Source organism: Lepidochelys kempii, chromosome 1, assembly GCF_965140285.1.
Source record: "Lepidochelys kempii isolate rLepKem1 chromosome 1, rLepKem1.hap1, whole genome shotgun sequence".
Taxonomy (NCBI): domain Eukaryota; kingdom Metazoa; phylum Chordata; order Testudines; family Cheloniidae; genus Lepidochelys; species Lepidochelys kempii.
Genome location: NC_136380.1, coordinates 205,237,781 through 205,265,062, shown reverse-complemented (window position 1 = coordinate 205,265,062; position 27,282 = coordinate 205,237,781). Strand labels below are relative to the sequence as shown.

General features: G+C 44.1%; 1 protein-coding gene across 2 annotated transcripts in view; it reads right to left on the bottom strand.

Moving 5' to 3' along the window:
- The window catches only part of VANGL1 (VANGL planar cell polarity protein 1), a 52,977-nt gene that overhangs the window by 9,757 nt on the left and 15,938 nt on the right, over positions 1–27,282 (bottom strand). For both annotated transcript variants that reach the window (XM_073309155.1, XM_073309165.1), the window contains exons 5-6: positions 4,182–4,315; positions 367–499 (exon numbers count right to left, since the gene is read on the bottom strand). In XM_073309155.1, coding sequence (XP_073165256.1) covers positions 367–499; positions 4,182–4,315 — 267 coding nt within the window. The remainder of the gene's footprint in view (positions 1–366; positions 500–4,181; positions 4,316–27,282) is intronic.

Genomic DNA, 27,282 nt, shown 5'->3' with positions numbered 1-27,282 from the left:
GGGAAATAATGGGATTTCATGCACTGAGCTGTTATGGATTTCGCAGGCACTGGACCCTTCCCTAATCCCTAACATTCTGCTAGCTGATCTGGAACATTTACACATGTTCTTTGCGTATGCATTTCTCTAAGCACTTCCTGTCACAAGCCATTGCCGCCCCTGGGTGTCTGTTTTCTCCTATACCTTTTTAATATAAAAGGACTTTATTTATACCAAACACTCAGTCCCTTCAACAAAAACCTCTCAATCCGATTCCCCTCTTTTATGGGCCCACCCAGCTGTTCAGATACAGTTAGAGAATCCAGCAGGCCAGCAAACTGACTGCAGCAGGATACAATCACAACAACGTGAAGGAGACAGCATTACCTTGCTCGACGTTTTTTAACTCTGCGATCGTGGTCTGCTTCTTCATAGTAAAGCTCATTGTGACTGGAGTCTCTGCGCCGGGCAGCAGCAGCGATCATGGCCCGGGATTGGCCAGCAGCATTGTTACCTGGGCCTTCAAGGGGAAACAGAAGTCAGAGGAAGACTTTACTGTTGCAGAATGGGAGCTGAAAAGGCTCAAAATCCAAGAGTGCCTGTCACAGGCAATTTGTGGGCCAAGTTGGGCTGTTCCTGCCCAGTGCTCTGGGGGGGAAAAGGAGGTGAAAAACCCTCCCTGCAGACACTATCCCTGGGAAGCGTGCATATGGAGGGAATATTTCCTGTCCACTCCAAGTGCTGCAGTCAGTGGAGATGGGAGAGAGAATTCAGAGGGGATGAAGTAGCTGAACAGTTACAGTGACTGACTACACAAACTAGGAAACAGAGTGCTAAGGATGTTACTTACCATCCACTATATACATTTGCAGTTTGGCCACAAGGGCAGCTGGAACACATCACATTTCAGCAACAAGACAATGAGAGAGCACAAGAGGAGTTGGGAGGGGGAGAAAGACAGACAGAAAAGAAGAACATCAAGAGACATGGACACAACAGACACACACAGGAAAACACAGAGCTACACTGGGATGTCTGGGCAGTGGCATCATCTTCAGAAAAAAGACAGACACTTTCAAAAATGTAGTTACTGTCAGAGAAGCGACTCTGCAGACTGTAACTCTGGGCTCCATACTGTTTCTCTGTGGGGCTGAAAGTTACATCTGTCTCAAGAGTTTTTATGCCTATTAGCAGAGCCCACTTAGCTCTAGGAAAAGGAGTTGGGAGTCTGCTCTACATCGCACACCAGTATCAAGTAAGTATCTATCACTTGATTACTAGTGATGCTTTAAAATGCAGGATTGGCCCAGCTAGGTTCTGTGATCCCACATGCAGCCTGCAGCGCTATGAGTTAGGGAAAAGTGTTGTCATTTGATGAACAAAGCACATCGGACCTGGAGTCAGAGAAAGAGACATATAAAACCACCCCCAAAATGTATACATTTTTAAAAGCCACTTTTCTGACTGTAACTATGCTTTAAGAGTGGTAGCCGTGTTGTTCTTTTTGCTGATTCAGACTGAGGAGTACTTGTGGCACCTTAAAAACTAAAAAATTTATTTGAGCATAAGCTTTCGTGGGCTAAAACCCACTTCATCAGATGCATGCAGTATACTGTATTTTCCACTGCATGCATCCGATGAAGTGGGTTTTAGCCCACGAAAGCTTATGCTCAAATAAATTTGTTAGTCTCTAAGGTGCCACAAGTACTCCTTTTCTTTATGCTTTAAGAGCCAGTCTACACCATTAAACTGAACGTCTTTAAGCATTATCAGTTCTGTAGGGTAGACAGTCCCAAGAATGCTCTGCTCACACAATAAAGCCTGCTTTTTTCTTTAAAAAAGTAAGGTTTTTTTTTAAGTTCCAAGACATAAGTTTGATGTTTAATGATGGATAGTCTAGGAATTCAAACAAACAGCTTCTCAAGAGTAAACACTTTAGATTTCATTTGACAGCCGCGATGTGTAGTGGTACGGCTTAGGAGAGGCGCAGTTCCAGTTTGGTTTAGAGTTATTAATTGTCTGATTCATCATGCATGGTGATGAAAATACAGCCTTTGGGCTAGCTCCCATTTTGCCAGCACAATAGGGACTTAAGCAAGACGACCCCTTCCCTCCCCCCCCAGCTGCTGTAACACCAAACTCAAAGGCTGCCAACAAATTAGAGGTCTTAACAGCATTACTGTCCTCTCACGCGGAGAGCATGCAAGACAGATTGTTCCTCTGCTAAGAGGGTCCTGGCTAGAGCTACACAGTCCACTTAGTAAATCCACAGGAATTCTTCTAAAGGATATGCTTCTATGCCACTGAGTTCAGTGTGCATTAAAAAAAACCCTGCTGCGTAGCAAGAGAAGCTATCCAATACCTCTGCAAACTCTGGGATTGCACAGTATATTGCAACGGCTAAAGCCCTGCTGTATTCATTACAGCAATAAAGCAAAGAAGTACTGAGAGACCAAGGAATGGACAACGATTGTAAGATCCTGTGTTAGAAGCCACTAGTGCCACAAATAAATGCTTTATGCTCCTGGAAAGTTGGGAGTTCATCCTATCCAATGTCATGAAGCACTTGTTTCTAGCCCTGCCAGACTGAAAGATTTTGGAACTGAAAAAGCATCCCATCCAGATCCCTAGCTTGCTTTTGTCTACTTGAGTTTGGATTTTAAATTATGCTAGCTCACAGACTGCTAGTGTTAGAAAAAAAAAATCACAGATTTTTCCTCTGAAAGTTTGGAGTCCCAGCTTTCCAGGGGTATACATCATTAGCCTCTTCCTGCACCAGTTGTGCCATGCCGCCTCCTACAGTTATGCTGCAACTGCACTAGAAGAGAGGCCAAGATGGTAACTGGAAAACATGACATTAATTAAGGCTAATACCTTACAACCTGAAAAGGCTGGGAACACTTTCGCGGAATCAAATTTGGAAATACTGGTCCAGAAGGTAAGTTCCCCCCTGACACTAGCCCGTGACCAGAATGAAAGAGAAGATTTCCACCTGGTCAAAATCGTTTATTTTTTCTCCAAGACCCCCCACCCCCACACACATACACACAAACATTGCCCATTTCTACAACAGAATATGCTAGCTTACATCCCTTGTTACTGATGTTACTTACTATTTCACACCACTCTGCACTTCCTGCACTAGCCAGGACCAGAAGTGCTACAAAACAAAGCTGCCCCTCTCCGGGTTTCTGGGCCCACCATCAGCAGTAGGTCTCACTAGAGGAGGCTGCTCTGGCAACATTTCCAGGTCCAATTTTTGCTGTCTCTAAAGGTTCAGAGGAGGTTTGGAGAAGCATCCACACAACCTCTGAACCCTTTGGGAGCACCGAACAATGCAAAGCAAGATATAAGCCATGTGGAAAGACGGCAGAAGAAGTCTTAGATTCATCTCCCACATTCCTGCTGTGCGTGGAAAACAGTCGCTCTCTGCAAAGTCAAATCCCCTCTGAACGCATCCTGCTGCAAAGCCTTTCAGTGCTAATCCACACATGTATAATGCAGCCCTGATTTTTCCAACGCCTGTGAAATTAAAGGTGGCCGTGTTTCCTGGGACAGCCTGTCTCCTTTGTATTTTAGCTTCAGCCCTGTGGAGTTTAAAAGCTTCCCCATAGAACTGAAGCTACCCGATTACTGTGGAACACCTGATTTTATCAAGGCTGTGTGTGTCCTGACACAACCTCTGCTCCTTTAAACCTGGCTTATTTGGATTTAATCAGCAAAGAATGGAGTCAAGTTTAGTTTAAATCAGGTTCAGAGGGGTCACAAAGGGCCTCACAATGGTTTAACTACATCTTTTGAAAAAACACTCCTTTAAATTGGTACAACTTGTGAAGACAAGCCCTAAGTTCACAGAGGCTTGCAGGACACTAAGCCCGTCCTTATATTTACCTATAAAGTGCCATACCCATCTAGGCTTTGTGTTGAGTAGGAAGTACAATCAAATCAAAATTGGGCTTAGCTAATACATACTAGCTAAACCTGACCTAAACTTGGCCACTTTTCCTAGTCAAGACAAAGTTCTATTGTGCTTTGTAAGCCTGAAGTGATCTGGGAGCAATGTACTCAGAAGTGGTAGGAAGATTTCTGACAAGAATTTTGGATGGTGAGAAGGTAGGGCATGTGCCTGGAACAAAGGATAACAAGTCCTGCTCGTCTCCACCCCACACATCAATTCTCAGCAACTATTCCACCTCACCTACCATCCACATTGTAGACTTTCAGGCCAGCCATGTGTTTGGCTGCACGAGACTTGGAGGCCATTAACAAGCTCGGGTTATAGATGGTGAAATCTCTGTAGTAGTTTTCCAGAACCACCAATGCAGCTCGCTGGATGCTAGAAATAAAATACAACAAAACATTTTAAAACGGACAACTTAACATTATATAGAGAAACACAGATAACCCCATTAACGGGAAAGTGGTGGTTAGCATCATGGTGCTGCGTACTATGCAATTCTGCAACGGACAAATCTGTCAGACTCCACTACTTGCGGAATTGGGTTCCAGGATCTTCTAGCTTTCATTTTTGAGTGAAGCATTTGCCTTTACAGTTGCTAAGAAAAGCTTCTTAAATGCAAACAGGGTGTAAACTGACATAGCATCCTCTTCAAATCTGTAGACAGCCTGGAAAACAATAGTTCATCTCATCTTGGCTTTGATGCAGTACTAGCTCATATTAGCCAGCCAGTCAGCCTCAGGTTGAGGCACCGGTTCGGGACTGATTGAGGCTTTCCCCTCCAAATCTTCTATACTACTTCTTGCAGCACCTAGTGGTTCTTGAGACGTGTCCCACCCAAGTACTGACATGGCACAGTCTTTGCAACTTGTGAGATCAGATAAGATCACAGCCTGGAGGTAGAATGGCTGCATTATAGCAACATTCACAATTTCTGGTTACATCCCACACTAGGGCTGGGACGTAAAACAGTGTCACCTCCTCCCTTGGAGTTGGCTTCTATTCCTAATAGGACAGCCAACACAAGCAAAGTAAACACAAAAAAGTGCTCAGCTGCAAGGGCTTCCTTTCCTCATAATCAGCTTGTCAAGCAAAATATAAAGATAGGCATTGTTTAAAGACATTACAAGCTGAAGTGTTTCAAAATGAGCCAAGGCCCAGGGCTAAATCAGGCACGGTGCACGGAGATGCTCCACAGATTAGGGCTTGTCTACACTGCAAAGTTGTCGACAAAACTTTTGTTTTTCACGGATACTTAAAAAAGCCCCCCCGCGAAAGACAAAAGTTTTGCCGACGCAAGCGGTAGTGTGAACGCGGCTTTGCCGGTAGGAGCGCTCTCCTGCCGACAAAGCTAACGCTGCTCACGGGGCTGGAAGTATTTTGTTGGCAAAAGTGCCGACAAAATACTGACAGAGCGTTTACACATGCTGACTTTTAGTGACAAGGCTGTGACTGCACAGTGTAGACAGGCCCTTGGCTCCCATCACACAGCTCTGCCAATGTACCATTGTCCTCAGCATCCCCCTCAACAGACCATCAGTAGAGATTTCTTCATGTCACTACCCGGGGAACCAGCCAAGAACACCATGCTGGTTTCACTTTTAACTCTGAAGGATTTGAACTCAACAACGAGCACTTTAGCTCCTAGAACCAACCTAACCTGTTTTAATTAAGTTACATTTGTCATTAACAAGCAAACTCCCCCATGAAAACAACAGCAGATGATTCTCACACGTGTTATAAGGTGGTGGTTGTAGGACACGTATGCATAGGAAGGACAGCATTGCAGGAAAGGTTCGAATCAAGAAATGGCATTTGGAGTCTATTCTCAGCTCTGCCACTGACTCACTGTATGAATTTGGACAAGTTACTTAACCTGTGTGTCTAATGTTGATAAAAGCCTTCATACCATGCTACTCTGAGCCCACATAATACATAAATAGCCTTCCAAAAAAATGTCAAAATCCAGATACCTGTTCAACTACCTAGGGTTAGCGGAGCAAGGAGGAGCAAGCTGTTCCTCTTTCGTTGGGCACCTTCCTCATTAAGTTTCACTGCACAGCTAAGTTGCTTTCCTTAGCTGTGTACATTAAAAGCTCAGGTTTAGATTTTCAAAAGTGAATAGTGATTTTAGACTTGATTCTTGAGGATCCAACTTGAGACACCTGAAAGGTGTTTGATTTTCAGAAGGCAAGTGCTTGCCACTTTCTGAATGGTCCCCTTAAAAGCATCTCAGTCTTTGAGATATTTCTCCCCCCCACTCCACTCCTCCATTCACTGTTGAAAACTCAAGTCTTGGTGAGAAAGTTGCATAAAATGAACCACGCACACAGAACAGTTCTCAATGGTTCACCCAATGACAAATCAAAACCAAATTTTCACCTGAAGTTTCAACGGTGTCTCTCCTCAACAAGGGTGATTTAACCTGCCAAATTTCTGTTGGTCAACCCCAGTCATTCTAACTGAGGGGCTGTTAAATAAGTGCCTATTGTTCCCCCCATCATACTTACACATGACAACTTTTTTTTGCTCAAGCTTCCCAAAGTTTCACCCACATGCCTGGAAAGGTGAAGGGTTTGGAAAGCGACGAGCTCCTGAGAACAAAGTTAGAACACAGACCGTCATGCTCCTGCTCTGTTTGTGGACAGTTTGGGCTGCATAAGACTACATGAAAATGGGCGGAGCATCTCCAGAGAGGTGGTGTGTTGAGTGACTCACCCCTCAGTGAGCAGGGGCAATATAGCTGCGAGAAAGAATTTTGTTAACTTTAATGTAACAATTTTCCTGCAATCTAGAAAGAACATTAAAATGTAGACGTCCCCTATACCCCAATGACCCCCCCCACAAAAAAAAAGAAAGAAAGAATTCAACTTGCAAAAAAATGTCACTACCACATAGACACTCTAAGACATCCCCTTCAGTGGGGCCTGTTCAACTACAGGTCCCTCCCCACTCCAGAGCTGCTACAGAGTATGTTAGCAAAGTTTCATCGTTTCCTAAATCCTCCTGTCAGCCCAACTCTGGCTCACATACAGTCATGTGGGCATGAAATTAGGAAACAGCTAGAATTTCACTTGCAGGGCTTTGTGTTTGGTTTAAAGCTAAATTCTCTTGAATTTTTTTAAGACACCGATGGTACAGATAAGAAAATTAGAAGGGTCACAATAATTAGAAGAGTGAGCAAATGGTTGAATCAGAGCCTCCAGGCTGTATTGCTCAACCTCTCTACCCACTTCAAGGGGAAGCTCCGCCCTCAACTGTGCAGTAGGAAAACTATTTCTGCTCTGCCTTACAAGCTATAAAGCAACAAGAATCCCCCACCCCCAAATACACACCCAGCCCTTCCCACAGCTGTGAGAAAAAGGCACAGAGAAGGAATGCATAGTGGCCAGATGTATTTGGGCGAAAGTGCAGGGACTAGTGTAGCCTCGAGTAGATGGAAAGCCTTAGAGCAGTGGTTCTCAACCAGGGGTCCGGGGGCCACCAAGCATAGCCATCTTTAGATTTGCTGGGGCCCATGGCAGAAAACTGAAGCCCCACTGCATGGGGCTAAAGCCCAGGGCCCTGAGCCCCGCCACCCAGGGCTGAAGCCTGAGCAACTTAGCTTTGCGGTGCCCCATGTGGCATGGGGCCTGGGCAGTTGCCCTGCTTGCTACCCCCGCTTGCTACCCCCGCTTGCTACCCCCGCATGCTGGCCCTGGCTTCTATATGCAGACAAACAGTTGTTGTGGCAGAGACGGGCTATGGAGTTTTTATAGTATGTGTGTGTGTGTGTGGGGGGGGGGGGGATTTAAGAGCGAAAAGGTTGAGAACCCCTGCCTTAGAGGGAGGGATTAAGATGGGTAAGTGAATTGACTAGAGTAGAATGCTAAATACACACACAAAATTCAGCTCTGATTTTATATTCTCTGAGACTTTCTGCTGCAGGCAGATTAGGCTGCTTCTTTAGTAATGCACAGAGAAGTAAAGTGGCTGCTGCAGAAAGCCTGCTCCTCTCCTCCCACACACCCTGGACTCCAGATCGAATGGAAACTGGCTAAGGTCCCAGGCCAATGTTCAAGCTGCAGCTCACGAAAGCTTATACTCAAATAAATTGGTTAGTCTCTAAGGTGCCACAAGTCCTCCTTTTCTTTTTTTTCCTGGCAGAGCATCTCTACAAGGAGTTCAGCCCCATGTTAGCTGGTAACACTTCACCCAGCACCCCTGCAAGTTATTCCTTCCATTTACAATTAAAATAAGGGGATGGGCTGGGAAGATTTCTGTGCACTGTACTGAAATGACCCATTCAGATGGCTGCAACTGGAAGTCTCACCTGTATCCTACATATGACAGCATCCAGTAGAATAGGCTACGAGATAAAGCATGCTCTAGCATTACGCTAACCTACAACAGCGTAAAGCAAACTTCATCAAGAATGTCAGTGTTTTACAACATGAGTTCAGCCTCAAATCACTGTTGGGGCAAGGCAGAAAACACTTGCCCTTTGTCTAGGCTGCAGAAATCAGGATATTCCTAATGTAGATAAGTTCCTGGATATTGTGATGTGAAATCAGTAAGAGGGTCATGTCAGAGCATGCTGCGACTAGGGGACGCCAATAAGCAGATATAACTTCAGTAATATGTTGCATCTGAGGATTGCAAAGCCCTTTACAAAACAGTAATGAATTAAATGTTACAATGCCCCTGAGGAAAAGGGATTTGTTTTTTCTTTGTGTGAAACACTTCCCCCTCCTGCCATAGGTAACTCAGGTACAGCCGCACTTGGAAACTTGGCGCTAAATGTGATTTCAGTTTTAGGAGATCACGAAACACTTTGCAACTTGCAGGCCAAAATGGCATTAACCTAGGCTTCAGTGATGGACTTAATCACGCTGCGACTGAAGTCTCTTTTCAAGGAGAAGATTCTTCTTGGAGGCTTTGCAGAAGACCAGAAATGCTAGGATGAAGCTTAGAGCAGAGAACGGCAACCCCAGCAGTTATGTCCGAATCAAATCCGCAACAAGTAACAGTGCACAGACATGCACAGCTAGACTTTTAACCACTGGAGTCCCTGTCTTCCCAGGTATGTTACTGGGCAACCCTTCCAGCACCCAGGGTAAGGTTGAGCAGAGGTTTCTGAAGAGGTAGCTCTAAACAAAGTATCTAAAATCCACAGGCATATTCAGATGGGCCTGACGATTCCTGTACCGCTTGATAGACCTGGGTTGTGTTAGTGGTGCACACTGGGGTCTGTTTGGTCAAAGTGTTCCTGAGAGAAGTTTCTCCCCCAAATGACCTACTTTTAAATTTTTTAGTGCTCTAGAAACTGGCACAATGCACTGAAACTGAGGTGGGTAGCTGAGAGGACACATGCTCCATGCTCAGTCACATGATACTGAGACCAGGCAGAAGCAGAAACTGAGCTCTGGATCCTCAAGGAAGAGCTCAGAGAGACACCCTCACGCAGCTGATGGCAAAGGGAGAGTGGCACCAAAATGCAGTCCCAATGACCATGAGTTTGAGTCCCCCTCTAGGCAGATTCCTGTGATTAGTTTTGTGCACATGGGCTCTGTACCAAGCCTAAAACTACGGCCATATCCAGAGATGTCAAATCACTGTGCTGCCCTGAGCTCATCTAGTGTAGGCTATCAACAGCAAGTCTAAAACATATGGATCTGCTGGGTACACGTAGGGGTAAGCCAGTTCAGGACTACTCTCATCCCCTGGCACTGCCTCCCGCTGGTAGCTGAGGGTCTGTGAGAAATGCCCAGGAAACTTTCCCCATCTTCCCAAAATTGTCCCTCAACTTTGCCCCCCTCGTTACTCCCACTTTCTCAAAAACCAAGGGAAATTCACACACAAAACCCCCTTGCAAGCACAGAGGCTGAAGGCACTCCGCACTGCCCTGTGCTTGCCATGTCCTGCAAGGTAGCTCCCAAAACGGAAGTGTTGCAAAAGCTGGAAACCCAGGTTGAAGAGGATACTTCCCACACAAACTGGAATCTGCCCCTTAGGGATGGCAGTATGGAATAGGAACATCACAGGACTTTACCCCTCTCTCAATAAATGTGCTGTGTTCCCTGTGCCTACCACAACTCCAAGTCAGCATAATTCATATGTACCCGCACTGTGCTCGGGGCAGCACCACTGATCCAGGAAGTACTTGCTCCTGGTTGGAAGAGGTTAAAGGAGGGGAAGGTTATTGTGCTCTTCCGTTGACCCAGGTGGCTGTCAGGGCACAGGGTTAAGGTGGTGTCAAACTGGAGGCAGCGGGAGCAGCGTTTCGGTTTTATATCTGAGAACACACACGTAAAACGACTTAAGAAACCCGTTCAACTATTGTGTCAGAACAAGATCATCAGATTAGTGCAACAGCAACAATATTCCGTTTTAGTTTACTTGGGCTGTGGTCTCATTCTCTCAAACGAGAGGAAAACCACATTTTCTTGTCAGACCACCACATCTGAAGCCTACAGGCAACTAAGAATAAGTGCGCAGAATTACTCACCCTGCAAGCCTGCCCAGGAAATGCACTGGGATGGCCAGAATTTGTTTTAAATACATGACTAAGGAGCAGGACCCCAGGCAATTGTTGGACAGTCTTCTCAGCTAGGGAGGGGATCCACACGGCCAATCCTTGGATTTACCATGTTCCGGGAGGGAAGGAGTCCCCAGCCTGCTCCCCCGCTGACTGTATGGCAGCAACAGAACAGTTCTTGTAAACACTTCATCCTTGGCTCTATTAATTGAATGCGTGCTAATGGTTCAGTTAAAGGAACACGTACTTCATACAAGTATGAAGGATTTGTTGGACTGGCTCCAGGAATCGCTTCCTATGTCAGCTTCTTCGCTCCCTTTAAAGACAGTTTAGGAAATTAAGTGCAAGACACCTATATTAATGCAACGTTAGCTGGATTTTTAAAAAAAAAAAACAACAAATACACTGCAACATTACTCAGGAAATGCATTAGTTAAGTTTCCAGCAGCAGGGTTTTCTCAGCTGCTTTGAACATCCCAAATATTTTTTGGCATACATCACACCGAACATCAAGTTACATATTTAACAAGATAAAAACCTCATACAAAATACTGTGTGCAAAACATCCCTGGTAACAGTTCAGCAGGGATTTTGTACAACCTCAATTAAAGTTTTCAGGAAATACAGACTTTTTTCATCTGATACTTTTAAAAAAAAGTCTTTATAAGTCTACCACAAATGCGGTTAAAAATAAATAAATAAAATTTAGTCCACATTGGAGATAAAAACAGCATGAAAAATTACATTTTAAAAAGGAAGTTTCATTGCAGCACGACATCAGCAAACCTTTTTTTTTAAAAAAAAAAATAAAGCACTACTTTAAATGAAGTGTCCAGAACAAGCTATTTTTAAAAAGTAACTGTACAAATATTCCCAGGCCAATGTTCAAGTCCACAATTTAATCCAGAACGCTTTCATAGCAGTTCTATAAATCCTGTAACACTCTATATTACCGACACACAGTGGTTGAAACTTTTATTCTGAGAAACTGACCAGGCCAGGAGCTTGGTGAAGTTTATGGTCTTTAGAGCATTTGTACTGGACTGCCCACTAAGCAATTCTGCAACAGGCAGTTTTAGTAGTGGAGACTTCAACTGACAGAGTTCAAGATTAATGTTTTCCTGCCATTTGTAAGATGGGGTACAAGCTACTTTCAGATGGTAAGAAGCATTGGTTTTAGCTCTAGAAGTTTGAGAATGCAACTAGGACAATAAGTCATGGCAAAATTCAAAGATACTGTTGGTGTGTGTGTGAAGGGGGATATGATTTAAAAAGTCCAATAAGACGCTGGCTTGTCAGGGACAGAAAATGACAAGCAAGATTTGTCACACTTCACTAGTCCCTCCACAACCAAATAGCCAAACATTTTACTCCCCAGTATAAGAAAGTACCTACACGTGGAGAAGATATGAAGGCAAAGGGTTCTCTAATCTAGCAGACAAAGACATACCAAGATCCAATGGCTGGAAGCTGAAGTCAGATACATTTAGACAAGAAGTAAGGTGCACATTTAACAGTGAGGATAATTAATAGTGGAACATACCAAGGGATCTCCATCACTTTCAGTGTAAGTCAAGATTCGATGTCTAACAGATATGCTCAGCCAAAAGTTATGGGCTTGATGCAAGAGTTAATGGGTGAAGTTCTATGGACTTATGTCATGCAGGAGGTCAGACTATGATCATAAAGGTCTCTTCCAGCCTTAAAAGTCTATTAATTCTCTGCTGCACCGAGGAACAAGAAGGAGAAGCAGGCAGAAAATAGGGTGACAAGGGAGGAAAGAAGGGAAGCCAGTCCCTGAAGGAGAGATGAAGATATCAAGGCCTGGAGCTTAGGGGGAAAAATAAGGATGTACAGGGGACAGAGAGAGAGAGAACATAAGAGATTCATACCAACACAAGGGGGGGAAAAAAAAAGATTTATGTGATCAGGGATTCCATAGTCAGCAAAATCAACAAGCTTGTCATCACCACAACACATCCAGAGAACACAAGAGCATGCGGTCTGTGAGGAGCAAGGCTATGAGATGTGGACACGAGGCTGAAAAGGATCCCGAGGAGAACTGTGCTGCAGGTCGGAACGAATATCCATTCTAGAGAGAATCTAGCAGTGTCAAAGAGTGATTTCACTATGCTGGGTAAGACACAAAGTGGAAGCTTGGGTGATTTTCAGCAGAATACTTCTGGTCCCCAGAGGAGGGACAAGTTAATGAAGATGAACAGGTGATTCAAGGATTTGTGCTACGAGGAAGGCTTTGGGATGATCGACCACTGGGAGACATTCACAGAAAGAAGACATTCCTCTATTGATGGACTTCACTTGAGTACCTAGAGAATTAACCTTCTGGGATCAAAGCTGGCATGATTGATAAGAAGGGTTTTAAAACTAGGAGACTAGGGGAGAAAGTTGGGAGATACCTTGAGAAATCTCCACATTTGGCTTCAATACAGAGAGCAGTAAAATCAGCTAAATGAAGATATACTAAGGGATAAAGGAACATCAGAATGTGAGAGTATGGACAGCAAGGTGAAAGTACACATACTGATTTGAGTAGCAGTCAGGTAGATGTTACAATTAGTAAAGGACTATACCTAACCCAGGTGAAAAACTGGATGAGATCTGAGCAAAACAATGAAGAGCTCATATATGAATGCAAGGAGTCGGACAATAAAATGGAAGAACTTGAACTACTGATGCAGGAGGTCAAACCAGATATTATAGGAATGACAGAAACATGGTGGAATAGCACTTATGAATGTACTAGAGCAGGGGTGGGCAAACTTTTTGGCCCAAGGACCACATGTGGGTGGGGAAATTGCATGAAGGGCCATAAATGTAGGGCTGGGGCAAGGGGTTGGGGTGCAGGAAGGATGAGGGAGCTCAGGGCAGGGGATTGGGGTGCAGGAGGGGTTTGGGGTGCGGCTCTGGCCTGGCGCTGCTTACCTTGAGTGGCTCCAGAGTGTCAGCAGCGCGCAGCAGGGCTAAGGCAGGTTCCCTGCCTGCCCTGGCCCCATGCTGCTCCCGGAAGTGGCCAGCACCATGTTTCTGCAGCCTCTGGGAGTTAGGGGGGCAGAAGCTGCGGGTACCTCCCCCGAAGCTCCCACTGGCCATGGTTCCCCAGTGCAGGTTTGCCCACCCCTGGCCTAGAGGTATTGAAGGTTAAGAGCTGTTTAGGAGAAAGAGGAAAAAAGGCCACGGTGGTAGGGTAGTACTGTGCACCAAAGAAGCAGTAAATTGTAAAGAGACAAGAAGCGACAGTATGAACAAAACAACCTGTTTGGATCAAAATCACTTTGGGGAAGGATTGTAAGAGAGGCTGATTTAGGCAAGCGTTTGGGTCTCCTCCAGACCTCCATCAGTCAGACTCAGATACGGACAGAGATCTCTTCAAGAACATTAGAGAGAGAGAACCACCTTTGGGAACCGTGTCCTGATGGGAGACTTACTTCCCAAATAGAGATTGGAGAATAAATGCTACTAATACAGATGGGGTCTAGTTTTTCCTGGATATGATAGATGAGTTTTCTTCATCAGACCATCACCAAACCAACAAGAGATAATACAATTTTAGACTTTTTGATAAGTACTGAGGACATCATAGAAGAGCTGGCCGTAGGAAATAACCTTGGATTGAGTGATCAAGAGCTGCTTTAGTTTAAATTAAATGGAAGAACCCCCAAAATCAGGTAACAACTATGGTTTTAAGGGAAGTTAAAGTTAACCAGTCTGAAGAGCTCAGACTTAAATGTGGGGGAAACTTAGCTTTTGTATCGCTGATTTGAAGAAATTCCATCTGCCATTTGCACCCCAAGCAAGGGGCAAAACTTACAGGAAAAGGCTCCAGGCCCAGCTGGATGAATAGCCTCCTCAAAAAGGTTAGTAGGTATAAGCATAGAGCCTATAGGGAATGGGAAAAGAGACTGATCTGCAAAGAAAGCTACATCATGGAGGAATAAAGTGAGAATTGCCAAAAGTCCAGTTGAATTAGCCTTTGCCAAGGAAATTAAAATACGCAAGAGGGGGGATTTCAGTTATATAAATAAAAATAATAAAGGAGGAGGAGATTAGGCTGCTATAGAGTGTGGATGGGAAGGAGTTTAAAGATAAACTAGGTATGCTCAAAAACTAAATGAATACTTTGCCTCTGTTTTCAATAAGGGTGATAATATGGAACATGGCCATGAAAGACAGGATGGCTGATGGAAGTGAGTGTATAGAAATGGAAGGTACCACATCAGAGGTGGAAGGAAAAAAACTTAAAGAGTTTAAGGTGCTCAAATCATGGGAACCTGACAATTTCCATCCCAGAATATTGAAAGAACTGGCACATGAGATTGCTCGTCCAGAACAAGGATTGTAATAAGCATCTATTTGGGGGTAGTACCATATGTCTGGAGAATAGCTAATGTCATACCTATATTTAAGAAAGGGAAATAAAAAAACAAAACAAAAAAAGAGATCTGGGCAATTAGACCTGTTAGTCTGACCTCAGTAGTACGCAAGACTTAAAAACAAATTGTGAAGGAAAGAATCATTAAGTTCCTGGAGGTAAAGGGAATGTAATGCAACATAGGTTTACTAAAGGTAGAACATGCCAGACTAATTTGATTTCCTCTTTTAGAAAAATATCTTTTTTTTTTTTAAATAAGGGAAATGCAGCAAATTTAATATAGTTGGACTTCAAGTAAAGCATTTGACACAGTATCACATGGGAAATTGTTTAATTAGAGAAGACAGGGATTAGTATGAGACTTGTAAGATAGATAAGGAACTGGCTAAAGGGGAGAAGGCAACAGGTTGTGTTAAAAGGTAAACTATCATGCTGAAGGGAGGTTATTAATGGAGTCCTCAGCGACTGGTCTTGGGACCAGTCTTACTCAATATTTTTATTAATGACCGTGGCATAAAAAAGTAGCAATGTGCTAGTGAAATTTGCTAATAATACAAATTTGGAAGGCATCGACAGAGTATCATCAGAGTATAGCTACTCAGGGGAGACAGACACATGCTAGCTCTGCTCAAGCTAGCATACTAAAAATAGCAGCAGAGACATAGTGGCACAGGTACAAGCTTGTCCCACCCTGTGGCTTGTCTGTGCCATGACGTCCAGACTGGTACTTTTGGCATGCTAGCCTGAGCAGAGCTAGTGCATATCTGTCTACTCAGGCTGGAAGGCATGCTCCCAGCTGCTGTATTGACACAGCCTTAGAAGCTAATGGCCCTGTGTCCAGTTAGTATTTATTTGTATTACCATACCACCTAGAAGCCCTAAGCATTAATTCCCCTAGAACTGATTTAAAATATATATATGTATAAGCCGCTAACGCTCACAGAGCAGAGCGCCAGCCCAGCTTATTGTTGCCAATTCACACTTGAGGCTGGCACAAGGAACAGAAAGAAGAAATAAGTCACTGTCTTTCCCTAGCCACACCACCACCACAAACCAAGAACACCCAATGAGAAATGAACCAAGGCCTGGCCAGATGCCCAAAACCCTCATTACAGGCTTGAGCCAGTACTCATTGAAGCTAACGGTAGCTGGATCAAATCCTAGGAGGAGGCGGGGACTGGATCTCAGAAGCTAGCTCAGATTTAGGATTCTGCCAAGCATGCTGCCAGTGTGCCATGCCGACTGTCTCCACACCGTGGCTTTGTGAAGTGGCTTAGTATCCCTGTGGGAGTGAGAGAGAAGACTAACTTGTTCATTTAAAAAAACAAACAAACAACCTACCAACTGCTAGCACTGAAACAGGCCTAAGCAGTGAAAGACCTCTATTATCAATTGATCGACGAGGCTAGGGGGAAAGGCTGACCAAAGCACAGAGATGGGAATTTACACGAAGGGATGGTTTCAGGAAGTTGATCCACAAAGTCTCAAAATTAACGGCTCAGCAGGCACTCTGAACCTGCACAGCATCACCCAGCTTAGCACATACAGGTGCAGTAAGAAGCAGCACAAGCCAGCTGGTCATTCCAGCTTCCTTACAGTAATGTGAACCCATGCACCCTTAGCTCTTTGAAAGCTTGAATTAAATCAATCCAAGTGAACAATCTGCAGGCTAACTACTGCTGGGGACTATCAATGCTTGCTACAGAAGTTGGTCTTAGGAGAAAGATCTCAGAAGAAGGAGAGAGTGGAACAGCAGGTGCCAAGAAGTGCTGGAGGAAGAGATCTGGAGGGCTCCGGAGACTGGAAGTGAGTTTGAGTCTCATTTCTAGGTCAGCTCTTCCAATCCAGACTAAGTCTGTAGCGAACAGAAGTTATCACACAATATCTGGGAGCTTACGAGAAAAGCGAGTTGATGGTCTCCGTTCCTGATGTCCAAATCACAAACAGTCCCCATTGCTGGCAGGGGTGCCAAAGACTGACCAGGCCATGGAGAGTCAATGTCACTTCCACTCTGGAGGTGGGTTCTTTAGGACAGGGGATGAGGCACACAACTGGCACCATACTGGGGGAGGCATGTGCTATCACGTGCTGTTCTTGTTCTGCAGACAAATAGACTGCAGTCTCCAACACTGTCCCTCCACACTGTCCACTAGCATTTAAAAAGGCAACTGCAGAGAGACCTAGAAAATGAACATGTTTCTTTCAATATTCATCGGTAATCCACCGAACAGGTAGACACAACCCTTTTCTCTCAGGTTTCTTCCTAACATAAGACACCAGCACATAAAGAACATCAACAAGAAGAGTGTGAGTGTGTGTTTTTAAGAGGCACAGAAACATTTAACTTCCAAAAAGGATTTTAGCGTAAAACAAACTTTCTAGTTTTGGATTAAACTCCCACCAAAGCACTTTGGATAAAGAGTTAGAAACAAAGGTAGACACCAAAAGAGTACAGAGCGTATTGTTGGTGCTTGATTGAGTAAACACCGCCTCCTCCCATTTTCTTGCTTCCTAACAATGAAAGTTGTCTACAGGGAGTGCTCATCACTTCCTAAAAGTCTTCCAGACGCAACAGAAACTCATGCCTAGGATCCCAGGACTTAAGTGCCAGTGTATGGGTGAGCACAGGAACAGAAGGGGATGGGGCTTGGGCTCCCGCAATCAAGTTCTGCCCCTTTTTAGATGCACTCCAGCTACCATGACTCCTGTGCACCCCTGTGCACCCAGGAAACAGCCAGGATACAGAAGCACCCTAACCTTGCTGCTTTCGGTCACTGGCCCTACATCTATGGCTCCTGAGGTGGGGTGGTGGTATAGAGACTCATCCTTCTACATCAAATTCATCACAAGCCTAAGCAAATATCTCCATTTACATTAGTGGATTTGTCCCAATTTATACCTGCAGTGGATTCAGACCTGAAAAAACACAGTAAAAATAAAAACAAATGAAGAAACCCTAATATAAAAACTCTACCTTCCTCCAATTTCCCTTTTCTTTTTAAATATGGAAAAAACATTCTATTTCTTGTACATATGCAAAATTGAATCAGATCACTAGGTAATAAATGTTTTTAAAAGGGCGTAAAAAAAAACCTCATTAAAAATAATGTTTTTAAAAGGGTGTAAGGCTAAATCAATTATCTTTCTTATGCTCGGTGAGATGGTTGAAGAGCCTTTGGGAGCACTACTGGGAAATTCGCCCCCATGCACATACATTAATAGCTTTGAAAGTTAAGGAAGGAAATTATATTTAATGTATTTTCCCAGTTTTACCTCAAAGTAAATAAGCACGAGGAAATGTTCTAAGTAACCATTACAACAGTTTTAAATTCATACATCAATGTAGGAAGAGAGTCTTTTTGTTTAAAGGGTCTCATTTGTTGCAACAAGACAAAAGCACTCTGGTCTCATTCCAGGTCCTGGCCAGCAACCTGACTGAGTGCCATCCCAGGGAAAGGATCTTCCATTATTTGATTCCTGGCAGGGCCCAGGATTAGCAGATTCAGAATTCAAAGGCAGTTTGCCATTACTCTGAATTAGAACAGCTTTAATCTCTTTTGGGGAGATTTCTCATGATTCTCTCTCAAACCCCCAATTTTGCCACAAAGCTACTCATAGCTGAACAATGGGGTTGAATACATACGTACAGGGGCAGTAACCTAAACTATATTTTAGGCTTGGTCTGCACATGGACTTGCAGAGATGTAACTACTCTGTCCCAAAACAGATGAGTTATTTCAGTGTCAGTCACAGAACGATAGAATATCAGGGTTGGAAAGGACCTCAGGAGGTCATCTAGTCCAACCCCCTGCTCAAAGCAGGACCCATCCCCAACTAAATCATCCCTGCCAGGGCTTTGTCAAGCCTGACCTTAAAAACCTCCAAGGAAGGAGATTCCACCACCTCCCTAGGTAACGTATTCCAGTGCTTTATCACCCTCCTAGTGAAAAAGTTTTTACTAATATCCAACCTAATCTCTCTCCCCCACTGCAACTTGAGACCATTGCTCCTTGATCTGTCAGTCTGGGTGAGGACATTCATTTCAGATGGGAACCAGCTAAAGTCAGTGGCTAGACTTTCACTAAACAAAACCAACATTAGCCACTTTCTTCCAAACTGGAAGTCCACACAGACTTGCTTGGAAGTAACTAAACTGGTTAAATTCACACCTTTTGTTATTTCTGTGCAGGTCTGTGCACAAAAGACCAGCTCTTGGGGGCGGTTTTGAGACTATGCCATACAGGACCCTGTGCTTCTGAGGGACCCCATCTCTCACACTCTATTTCCAAGCCAGATTGCAATCTCCCATGCAGGGCACGTCTTGACTGCAGAGTTAACTTGAGTTACTCCTCTCAAGTTAGTCCAACTCAAGTGAGAGCAGCCCACTGCGAAACAAGACTCAGGTCCAGTCCATACTTAAAATTTCGGTCAATATAGCTAGAGCACTCAAGGGTGCGAACAATCCACACTGCTAAAAGCCATAGTCAAGCCAATCTAACCCACGTTGTGTTCACAGCTAGGCTGATGGAAGAATGTTTCCATTGACCAAGCTACCATCGCTCAGGGAGGTGGAGTTCCTGTAGCAACGGAAAAACTTCTTTCATTGCTGTAGGAAGTATCTATGATGTGGGATTAAAGCAGTGTAGCTACAGCACCCTAGCTATGCTGCTGTAGCATCCATAGCATAGATACAGCCTCAGTGTCCACAGTGACGCTGCATTCACCCGTGTGGGTCACTGGGACATCTGGGAACACGTCCCATGGTTCTTAGTGCTGCAATAAGAGGAACTGCTCTATAAATTCTTTCCCAGGGAGTTGTGAGAGAACTTGAGCACACAGGGGAACTGGGGGGAAGGGCGCTGGAGAACAAGTGGCTCTTGAGTGATACTCGCCTGCATCCAGTACTAGAGTAGCTGTGCTCGTAGGAGTTTTAGCTCACGCCCTGCCCCTAAACAGGGCAGCCAACTCGAGTTAAAAGCACTAGTACACTTGGATCAAGGTTTGTATGTGTGGAGGGGACCATGGTGGGGAAAACGTGTTGTTTTTTTAAATTTAATTCAGGTTTTCTATGATTTAAATTATTATAAGTTTTCATTTTAAAAATAAACCTGTTTCAAATGAAATGTGAGTATAATACAGGAAGTGTTAAGGCCTAAACCTATTATCTGTTAAGACATTTAAATTGGAAAAAAAAAATGCTGATTCCATTAGCCTCTATCAAAAACTGTGTTAAAGGCTGCTTTTCTAGATAAAGAAAGAATCAGGGGGGAAAACATCTAACTTTTGAGATCAAGCTTAATAAATATGGTACCACAAGTCATGTACCATATTAAGGGCTTGTTTTGTTTAATAAAAAGATTGTAAATGCTGTTGTGTGTTTAATTCCAGTTACCATCCTAATGCAGCTTGACACATATGAGCAAAAAGTTAATTTTCTATTAAAGCAGCAATAATCACCATTTTCTAACATACTAAACTGTTCAAGAAGAATCTGAAAACGTTAAACTATATAATTGTTTAATAAATGTATATAGGTATAGTGTATCCTCCTAGGTCACAAAAAGATGTACCAACTCTAGTGTAAATGCTTATTTAGTTGTAACCATTAAAACATGCTGATTTATCTCTATCAGCGTTGGAGAATGCACATTTCTTTAGAAACATAACTGAAGTACAAATGGAAAAGTGATTAAAATTGATAATTTAAATCAAGACGTTCCACTTGGTGATTTAAATCATTATTTAAATCACTGATTTAAATTGCCTTGATTTAAATCAAATCGACACTGGAGGGAACTCAAGTTAGGGTCAACACTCAAGTCAAATTAACTTTGCAGTGAAGACAAGTCTGCAGAGTCTGACTTAAGGTCAGCAATACAGATTGAATTCCCTAGCACTTCTCCCCTGTTCCCTAAGTGGAGGGTCTAGGATTAGCTGCCATTTTACTTGATATTTTTAATATTATGTATAGATAGGTAATGAATTACGTATTTATTGAAAACAATGTCTTGTATACCAGATCTGGACTTGTGCTACTTTGATGCAAACCTAGTACCCCATGATTTGTCACAGGGAGTCTGTGTTAAAAGTTTTGGGGTTGTTTTTTTCAGTGTTTGTAGATGCCTGAGCCTTTTCTGTAGTGGCCACAAAGTTCACAGTAAAAAGAAAAGGAGAACCTGTGGCACCTTAGAGACTAACCAATTTATTTGAGCATAAGCTCTCGTGAGCTTTCATCTGATGAAGTGAGCTGTAGCTCACAAAAACTTATGCTCAAATAAATTGGTTAGTCTCTAAGGTGCCACAAGTCCTCCTGTTCTTTTTGCAGATACAGACTAACACGGCTGCTACTCTGAAAAAAGTTCACAGTAGGCACTTCAGAGGAGGCCATCTAGCCTTTTGGGCAGCAGGACAACAATGGAAGAGGAAATGAGATATCAAACCCCTAAGTACAGGGTATGCTGAAGTGCTTGTACATCTACTGCTGTGTGCTGTCAGTTTGCAGAACTAAAACAAGGAGAAAAATCCCAGCAGACTAAGCCATGGCATTTCCTCTGCTACCTCTCGGTCTGGAAGACATAGCTCCTCGGTCTGCCCTTCAGGAGATCACATAGTAAGAGGAAGAGAAAGCCAGAGATTAATAATTAACTCTAGGCCCTTCACCTGCAAGTACACAATCGAGACTGTTAAAATATTAAGTTACAAGTATTCCAAAAATGTGAAACCATCACTCCAGGGAATAAAGGTCACTCCCCAGTCTCTTGGTTGGAGCTGCTAGTAGCAGAGAGCAACTGTTGCACTGGCTGGTGTGCATCATACGCCACTCCACACTCATGTTTTTGGGACGCAAAACAATTGGAAAAAACGAGCTCAGGCTCCCTTGGAAGGCCCCAGGGCTGCATCATTATCTCATTAACATACCCAATTTCAACAGATTGTCAAGAATAGCTGTGTACTACAACTGCACATCTCAGGAGAGGATCCCACTGCACTAACTTTCACTACACTAGCCTCCAAGGAGAAACTGCTGAGCTTGAATTAATATGGAAACTAGATACCATTAACTTGGGTTTGACTGGGAGTGTCTGGGTCATTACACACATTGAATCTATTTCCTTAAGTTAGGTATCCTTACACCTTCTTGTCAACTGTCTAAATAGGCCGTCTTGATTATCACTACAAAAGTTTTTTTCTCCTGCTGATAATAGCGCATCTTAACTAATTAGCCTCTCACAGTTTATAATGGTAACTTCCAACTTATCTGTGTGTATATATACATAGATATATGTGTTCCATTCTATGCATCCGATGAAGTGGGCTGTAGCCCACGAAAGCTTATGCTATAATAAATTTGTTAGTCTCTAAGGTGCCACAAGTACTCCTGTTCTTGGTGCAGTCTAGTGGCACACACAGGTGTGGGGAAACTTGCACTGTGATTGTCTGTGCTGGGCTAGTTCTGTAGTCGGAAGGACTTCAGTCTCCAGGGCATCAGTCTGGCACCTTTCACCAGCACTGAAAGGCTACACTGGGGCTGACTGCATAGGTTCCGAGTGCGCTTTACATCCTCAGTGGCAATTAGCCACTTTAGCAGAATGACACTCAGCTTCCCAGGAAGTTCTGGACCGGCTAGTGTGAGGAAGCGGGGCAGCTGTGGGGAATGAAAACAGTAGAGAAGAGTTGTATTATATAGAAGTGGGTAGGTTAGCTTTGATTTGAGAACACCCTCCAATTCTACCAACATGAACATTTTAGAGATGGCACAATTTAGCAGGGAATGAGCAAGAGGGTGTCCAGCTCCACTTCGGCTACTGGGTTTGACTTCAGAGTTGGCTGTGCTAGTCCACTGAGCATATACTCAGCCAGTAGAACTTACTGCTACAGGAGGTCAGTCTCTCTGATACCATAGCTGAATATATTTCAAATTACTAATAAAATTAGTAGTTATAGGCCAAACTCAGAGTAATCAGATCTCATGCTTCAGAGCAAAGGCTGATCATGGCAGGAGGTTTGGAAGACCACACTTTCCTAACCTGTTTGTCAAGGGATTGGATTCTCCATCCCTGGAAATTTTTAAGTCAAGATTGTATGTTTTTCTAACAGATATGCTTTAGTTCAAACATGAATAGGGAAGTCCTATGTGGTCTGTATTATGCAGAAGGTCAGACTAGATCACACCGATCCTGTCTGGCCTTATAATCTATGAATCTCAGGGCTCGTCTACACTGGCAGTTTACAGCACTGCAACTTTCTCGCTCAGGAAGGTGGAAAAAACCCAACCCAACTTGCGTGCAGCAAGTTTCAGGGCTGTCAAGCGCCAGCGTAGACAGTGCCCCAGGGCTGGGAGCTACACCCCCCCGTGGAGCTGCGCCGCAACCACACAAGGCAGGTTAAAGCGCTTTAGCGTTGCCAGCGTAGACTAGTCCTCAGGAAGGAACAAATCGGCCAGATACATTCGGGAGTTTCACCACCATCATCTGCAGGATCATGCCCTGCCTGAACCAAGAGACAACAGAATGGGCCATTGCTCTGATCTGGGCCAGTAAATCCTGTGATGGAGAATGGGGTTAAGAGGTGGTACTCCATAAAGAGCTTGCATTTGTGGGGCTGAAACAGAGTGTGAGTAGCCACCAAGAAAAAAAGTTTCAACATGACTCTGGACAGAAAGCAGAGTTTTCTGTTCCATTCAGATGATGCACAAGTGTCCTCGCTGACTAAGAGCATGTCAGTCTTTAAGCATTGCCTGGAGTTAGTGAGCCACGCTTAAGGAAAGGCTTAAACATGCAGACTTTGGTTTGAGGAACCTACTTCCCTCTACCCCTTTGTTCCTTTTCAATCCGTTCCCCTCCCTCCACACTCCACCTACGCCCACTATGCCAGCTGGAGGAGCCTGGATACAAGAGGCAGCTTTTCAAATGAGATCATTAAGTGCTGAAAACTCAGAGAGCAATTTCACAAGTGCCTGGCCTGCTGTTTGTTTAAGTTTGAGCATTGATGAAAGAAGCTGTTTGTACTGGATACAATCAGAAAAGAGGTTGCATAAATTTTCCCTATACAGCTCTGCCAGCACAGATTACTCCTGCTTTGCATTACAGTCCACAGGTGTGGGTGGACATTCGCCACGTATGGCACGGTTAGATTATCTTCTGCTACAGTGGGTGGCAAGCTCTCCCTGGGGCCTTTCATATAGGCTAGATGTGGTGACTGCATCTGCATGCACAGTGATCAACAGAGCAACTGCACCTCTAACCTGGAGGCATTAATGACTACTAGAGGGAGATGTGTCTAGAAGGGATGGGCAGAGTAGTAGCAGATGGGGGTGTAGCTACAACCAGTTTCTTTCTTGGCCTCTTGACTACAATTAAGGTCAGATTAAATATCCCATATAGCTTTCAGCAAGGATTATATCCTACCTTTGCAAAGGGATGGGCAAGGATCTAGTTGAGACTATAGTCCAGGAGAATAAGCTTTCGTGAGCTACAGCTCACTTCTACACTTTCCACAGTATGCATCCAATGAAGTGAGCTATAGCTCACGAAAGCTTATGCTCAAATAAATTGGTTAGTCTCTAAGGTGCCACAAGTACTCCTTTTCTTTTTGCGAATACAGACTAACACAGCTGTTACTCTGAAACCTATAGTCCAGGAGTGGCCAAAGTGTGGCTCACAAGCCGCATGCGGCTCTTTTACAGTTGAAGTGCGGCTCACTGAGCCCTCCATGCCCCCGCCCCCATTCTCCACCTCCCCTCCACCCGGAGGGAGGGGAGCTTGGGACCTCTGCCTTGTAGCACGGTTGTAGGATAGGGGCTTCTGCCCACTGGGGAAGGGGATCTCGGGGCTTTAGCCCCACAGGGTGCGCCTGCCAGGGCTCAGGGCTTCAGCAGGAGCGGGACTGAAGCCCCAAGCCCCAGCAGGTGCCTTCCATAGGGCAGAAGCCCCGAGCCCCAGCTCTCGAACTTCTGAAGATTGTCATATGTGGCTCGGAGGGTCAGTAAGTTTGGCCACCTCTGCTATATTCCCTTCCAAGTACTCAGCCTCTCTGGATTAAAGACAGCCAAGTATATCCACTTGTGTGGATCACACTGCAAATGTGGCCGGATGTCCAATAAAAGCTAGACTGAGACTCACAAGCTAATCTTACAGGAAGCTTGTTTTAAGAGGTGAGTCCATGTCCCAAGAGGTGAAAGGCTAGGGCAGTCTGGTGTTCACCACTGACCTGGCATTGTACAGACCCATATAAATGGGCAACTGAACAGTGTCACCTGTCCCTCCTCCACTGCTCCTTGTTCTGGGCATCCCACCGATGTAACAGGGTGGAAATAGACTCTATGACCCACTAATGGCCCTGTTTAACCCAAATCATTCAGAGATAATGCAGGCGCCTGACACCAATTCTGTCAATGTTTACAGACTAATAATCACCATGCGCTTCTGAAACGATTCATTTTCCTGAGCTGTCTAGACTAATACTGCTCTAGGGTGAAGGGTGGGGGGTGGGAGAGAAAAGGGAGGGAAGAAGAATGTCTATCCGTTTGAAAGGAAGAGAATACATTTAGCGGCCTGACTAAGAATGGGAGGGGTTTTTTAATGGGGCCTTTGCTAACAACCTATGAGGCATCCAGAAAATTTTGGGAGGAACTGGCCTGAAAGAGCAACCTATGCTTGGGTTTTGTGATATAAACAGGGACATAATTTTTTAATGTCCCCAGAATATCAGTCCTGCTGATAGAGAATGCTTTATTTTTCCTTCTCTCTCCCTTCCCCTTTCTGTTCACACCCCTTTTTCCTGCTTTCACTCCTACCATCTGCTTCCTTACCCTGTCTCGCTTGCATGTTCCTCAGTTTTCCTTTCTCTGAGTTTTGTTCATCTCGCCTCTTTCTTTCTCACTCTCTGTATCCACGTGCATTTGCTGAACAGGATTGCAAACAGCCCTCATGTTGTGTTCCTCTGCATCCCTCAAGTGATTTCACAGTTACCAGCAGTGCAGCCAGCATTATAAACTTACCCAATAAAGCAGGGCTTAGGTTTGGCTGCACAATCATGGGTACAACTCCACCTTCCACCTGCATTGCAACCCCCTTCTCCCAAACAAAAAAATCACAGGCCAGGAGGATCTTAAACTGGGCAGCTAAACTTGAAATCTTTGGAATTGGCATGGTCCCTCTGTCAGCACTTCAGCCAGCCTGCTAATAGGAACCACTCTGGGAAGAGAAGTGACCTGAGCCTGCCAGAGCTCAGCAGGGGTAGAGAGAAGTCCTTACTGGCAAGTTCAGCTCCTCTCCATTCCTTCGCTCATTTGGAGCCAGTGCTGGCGGAACCTTTCCATCTGAACCTTTGCTGATAGAAAATTAGGTTTGTGACAAGACTTTCTGCAGAAAGTGTCTGCTTGCCTCAGAATTTTGGTTGTTCCATTGGAAAAAAAAACAAAACTCCTGATACTTTCAGTTTTGACAAAGTTGAAATTTTTCCACAGAACTTTGTTTTTTACTGACCAGCTCAGTTTGGAAGGGTTCTGAGAAAACATTAGGAGGAGATATGTTGAAAGCTCTCCCCAACCCCAGCGCACCCCCAAAAAGCATGCTAGACACTCAAGGGAAGGGGGTAGAGGTGAAGAAGCGGGGCTCAAAACTGTGGAGATGGAAAAAGACAGACAAAGTGAAGACAGGAGTAAACTGCTTGGTCTTAGGATGAGAAGTTAGTCCATTTATTTCAGTTACCATGCCAGTTAAATGTCACTGAAAGAAAAGTTAGGTGCAGCTAGGTGTTTTCCAAAAAAAGCCAGATATATCAGGCTCTAATAGAAGACCTGTTACCACTTTAGGCCTCATCCTGCTGAGATTTATGCAGGTGCTTAACCTTAAGCACAAAGTCAATGGACTATTCACATCTACGAGCTTAGTTTCAAACACGTTTGCAACAGAAGCCCTACTGTCTATGAATACAAACCTAGGATTTCCCACCATTGTCTACTAAAACACTCAAAAGCAAGAATTCCATTTTTTTTTTCTTTAGGAAAAAACAGATACAAAAGTAATTTTTAAAAATGCAGAACTCTTTTTCTTGTAACAATGGCATCTTCACATCCCAGTGTGTGAAGCATTAGTATATAGATGAATTCTTCCTTTGGTGGCTACCCTTCAATCTCTTTGGGCTGAAGGGTCTTGGTCCTTTGTCTGATAAACACACTAGAACCTATCACTGAAGAATCTTAACATTATGTGATCTAAACTCTTATACAGGCAATAGACTAATTATGCTGATAACAGTAGTGTAGTCCTACAGATCTTAGTGATTTACAAACAACAAGTTAAGCCCCGCTAATGCACCACCCTCTATGAAGATCGGTATCTTCTCCCATTTTACAGGGGCAAAGAGTTGAACTAACTTATTCAGAGTCACATGAGTCACCAGCACAGCCAGGAACGAGGACCAAGAATCCCAACT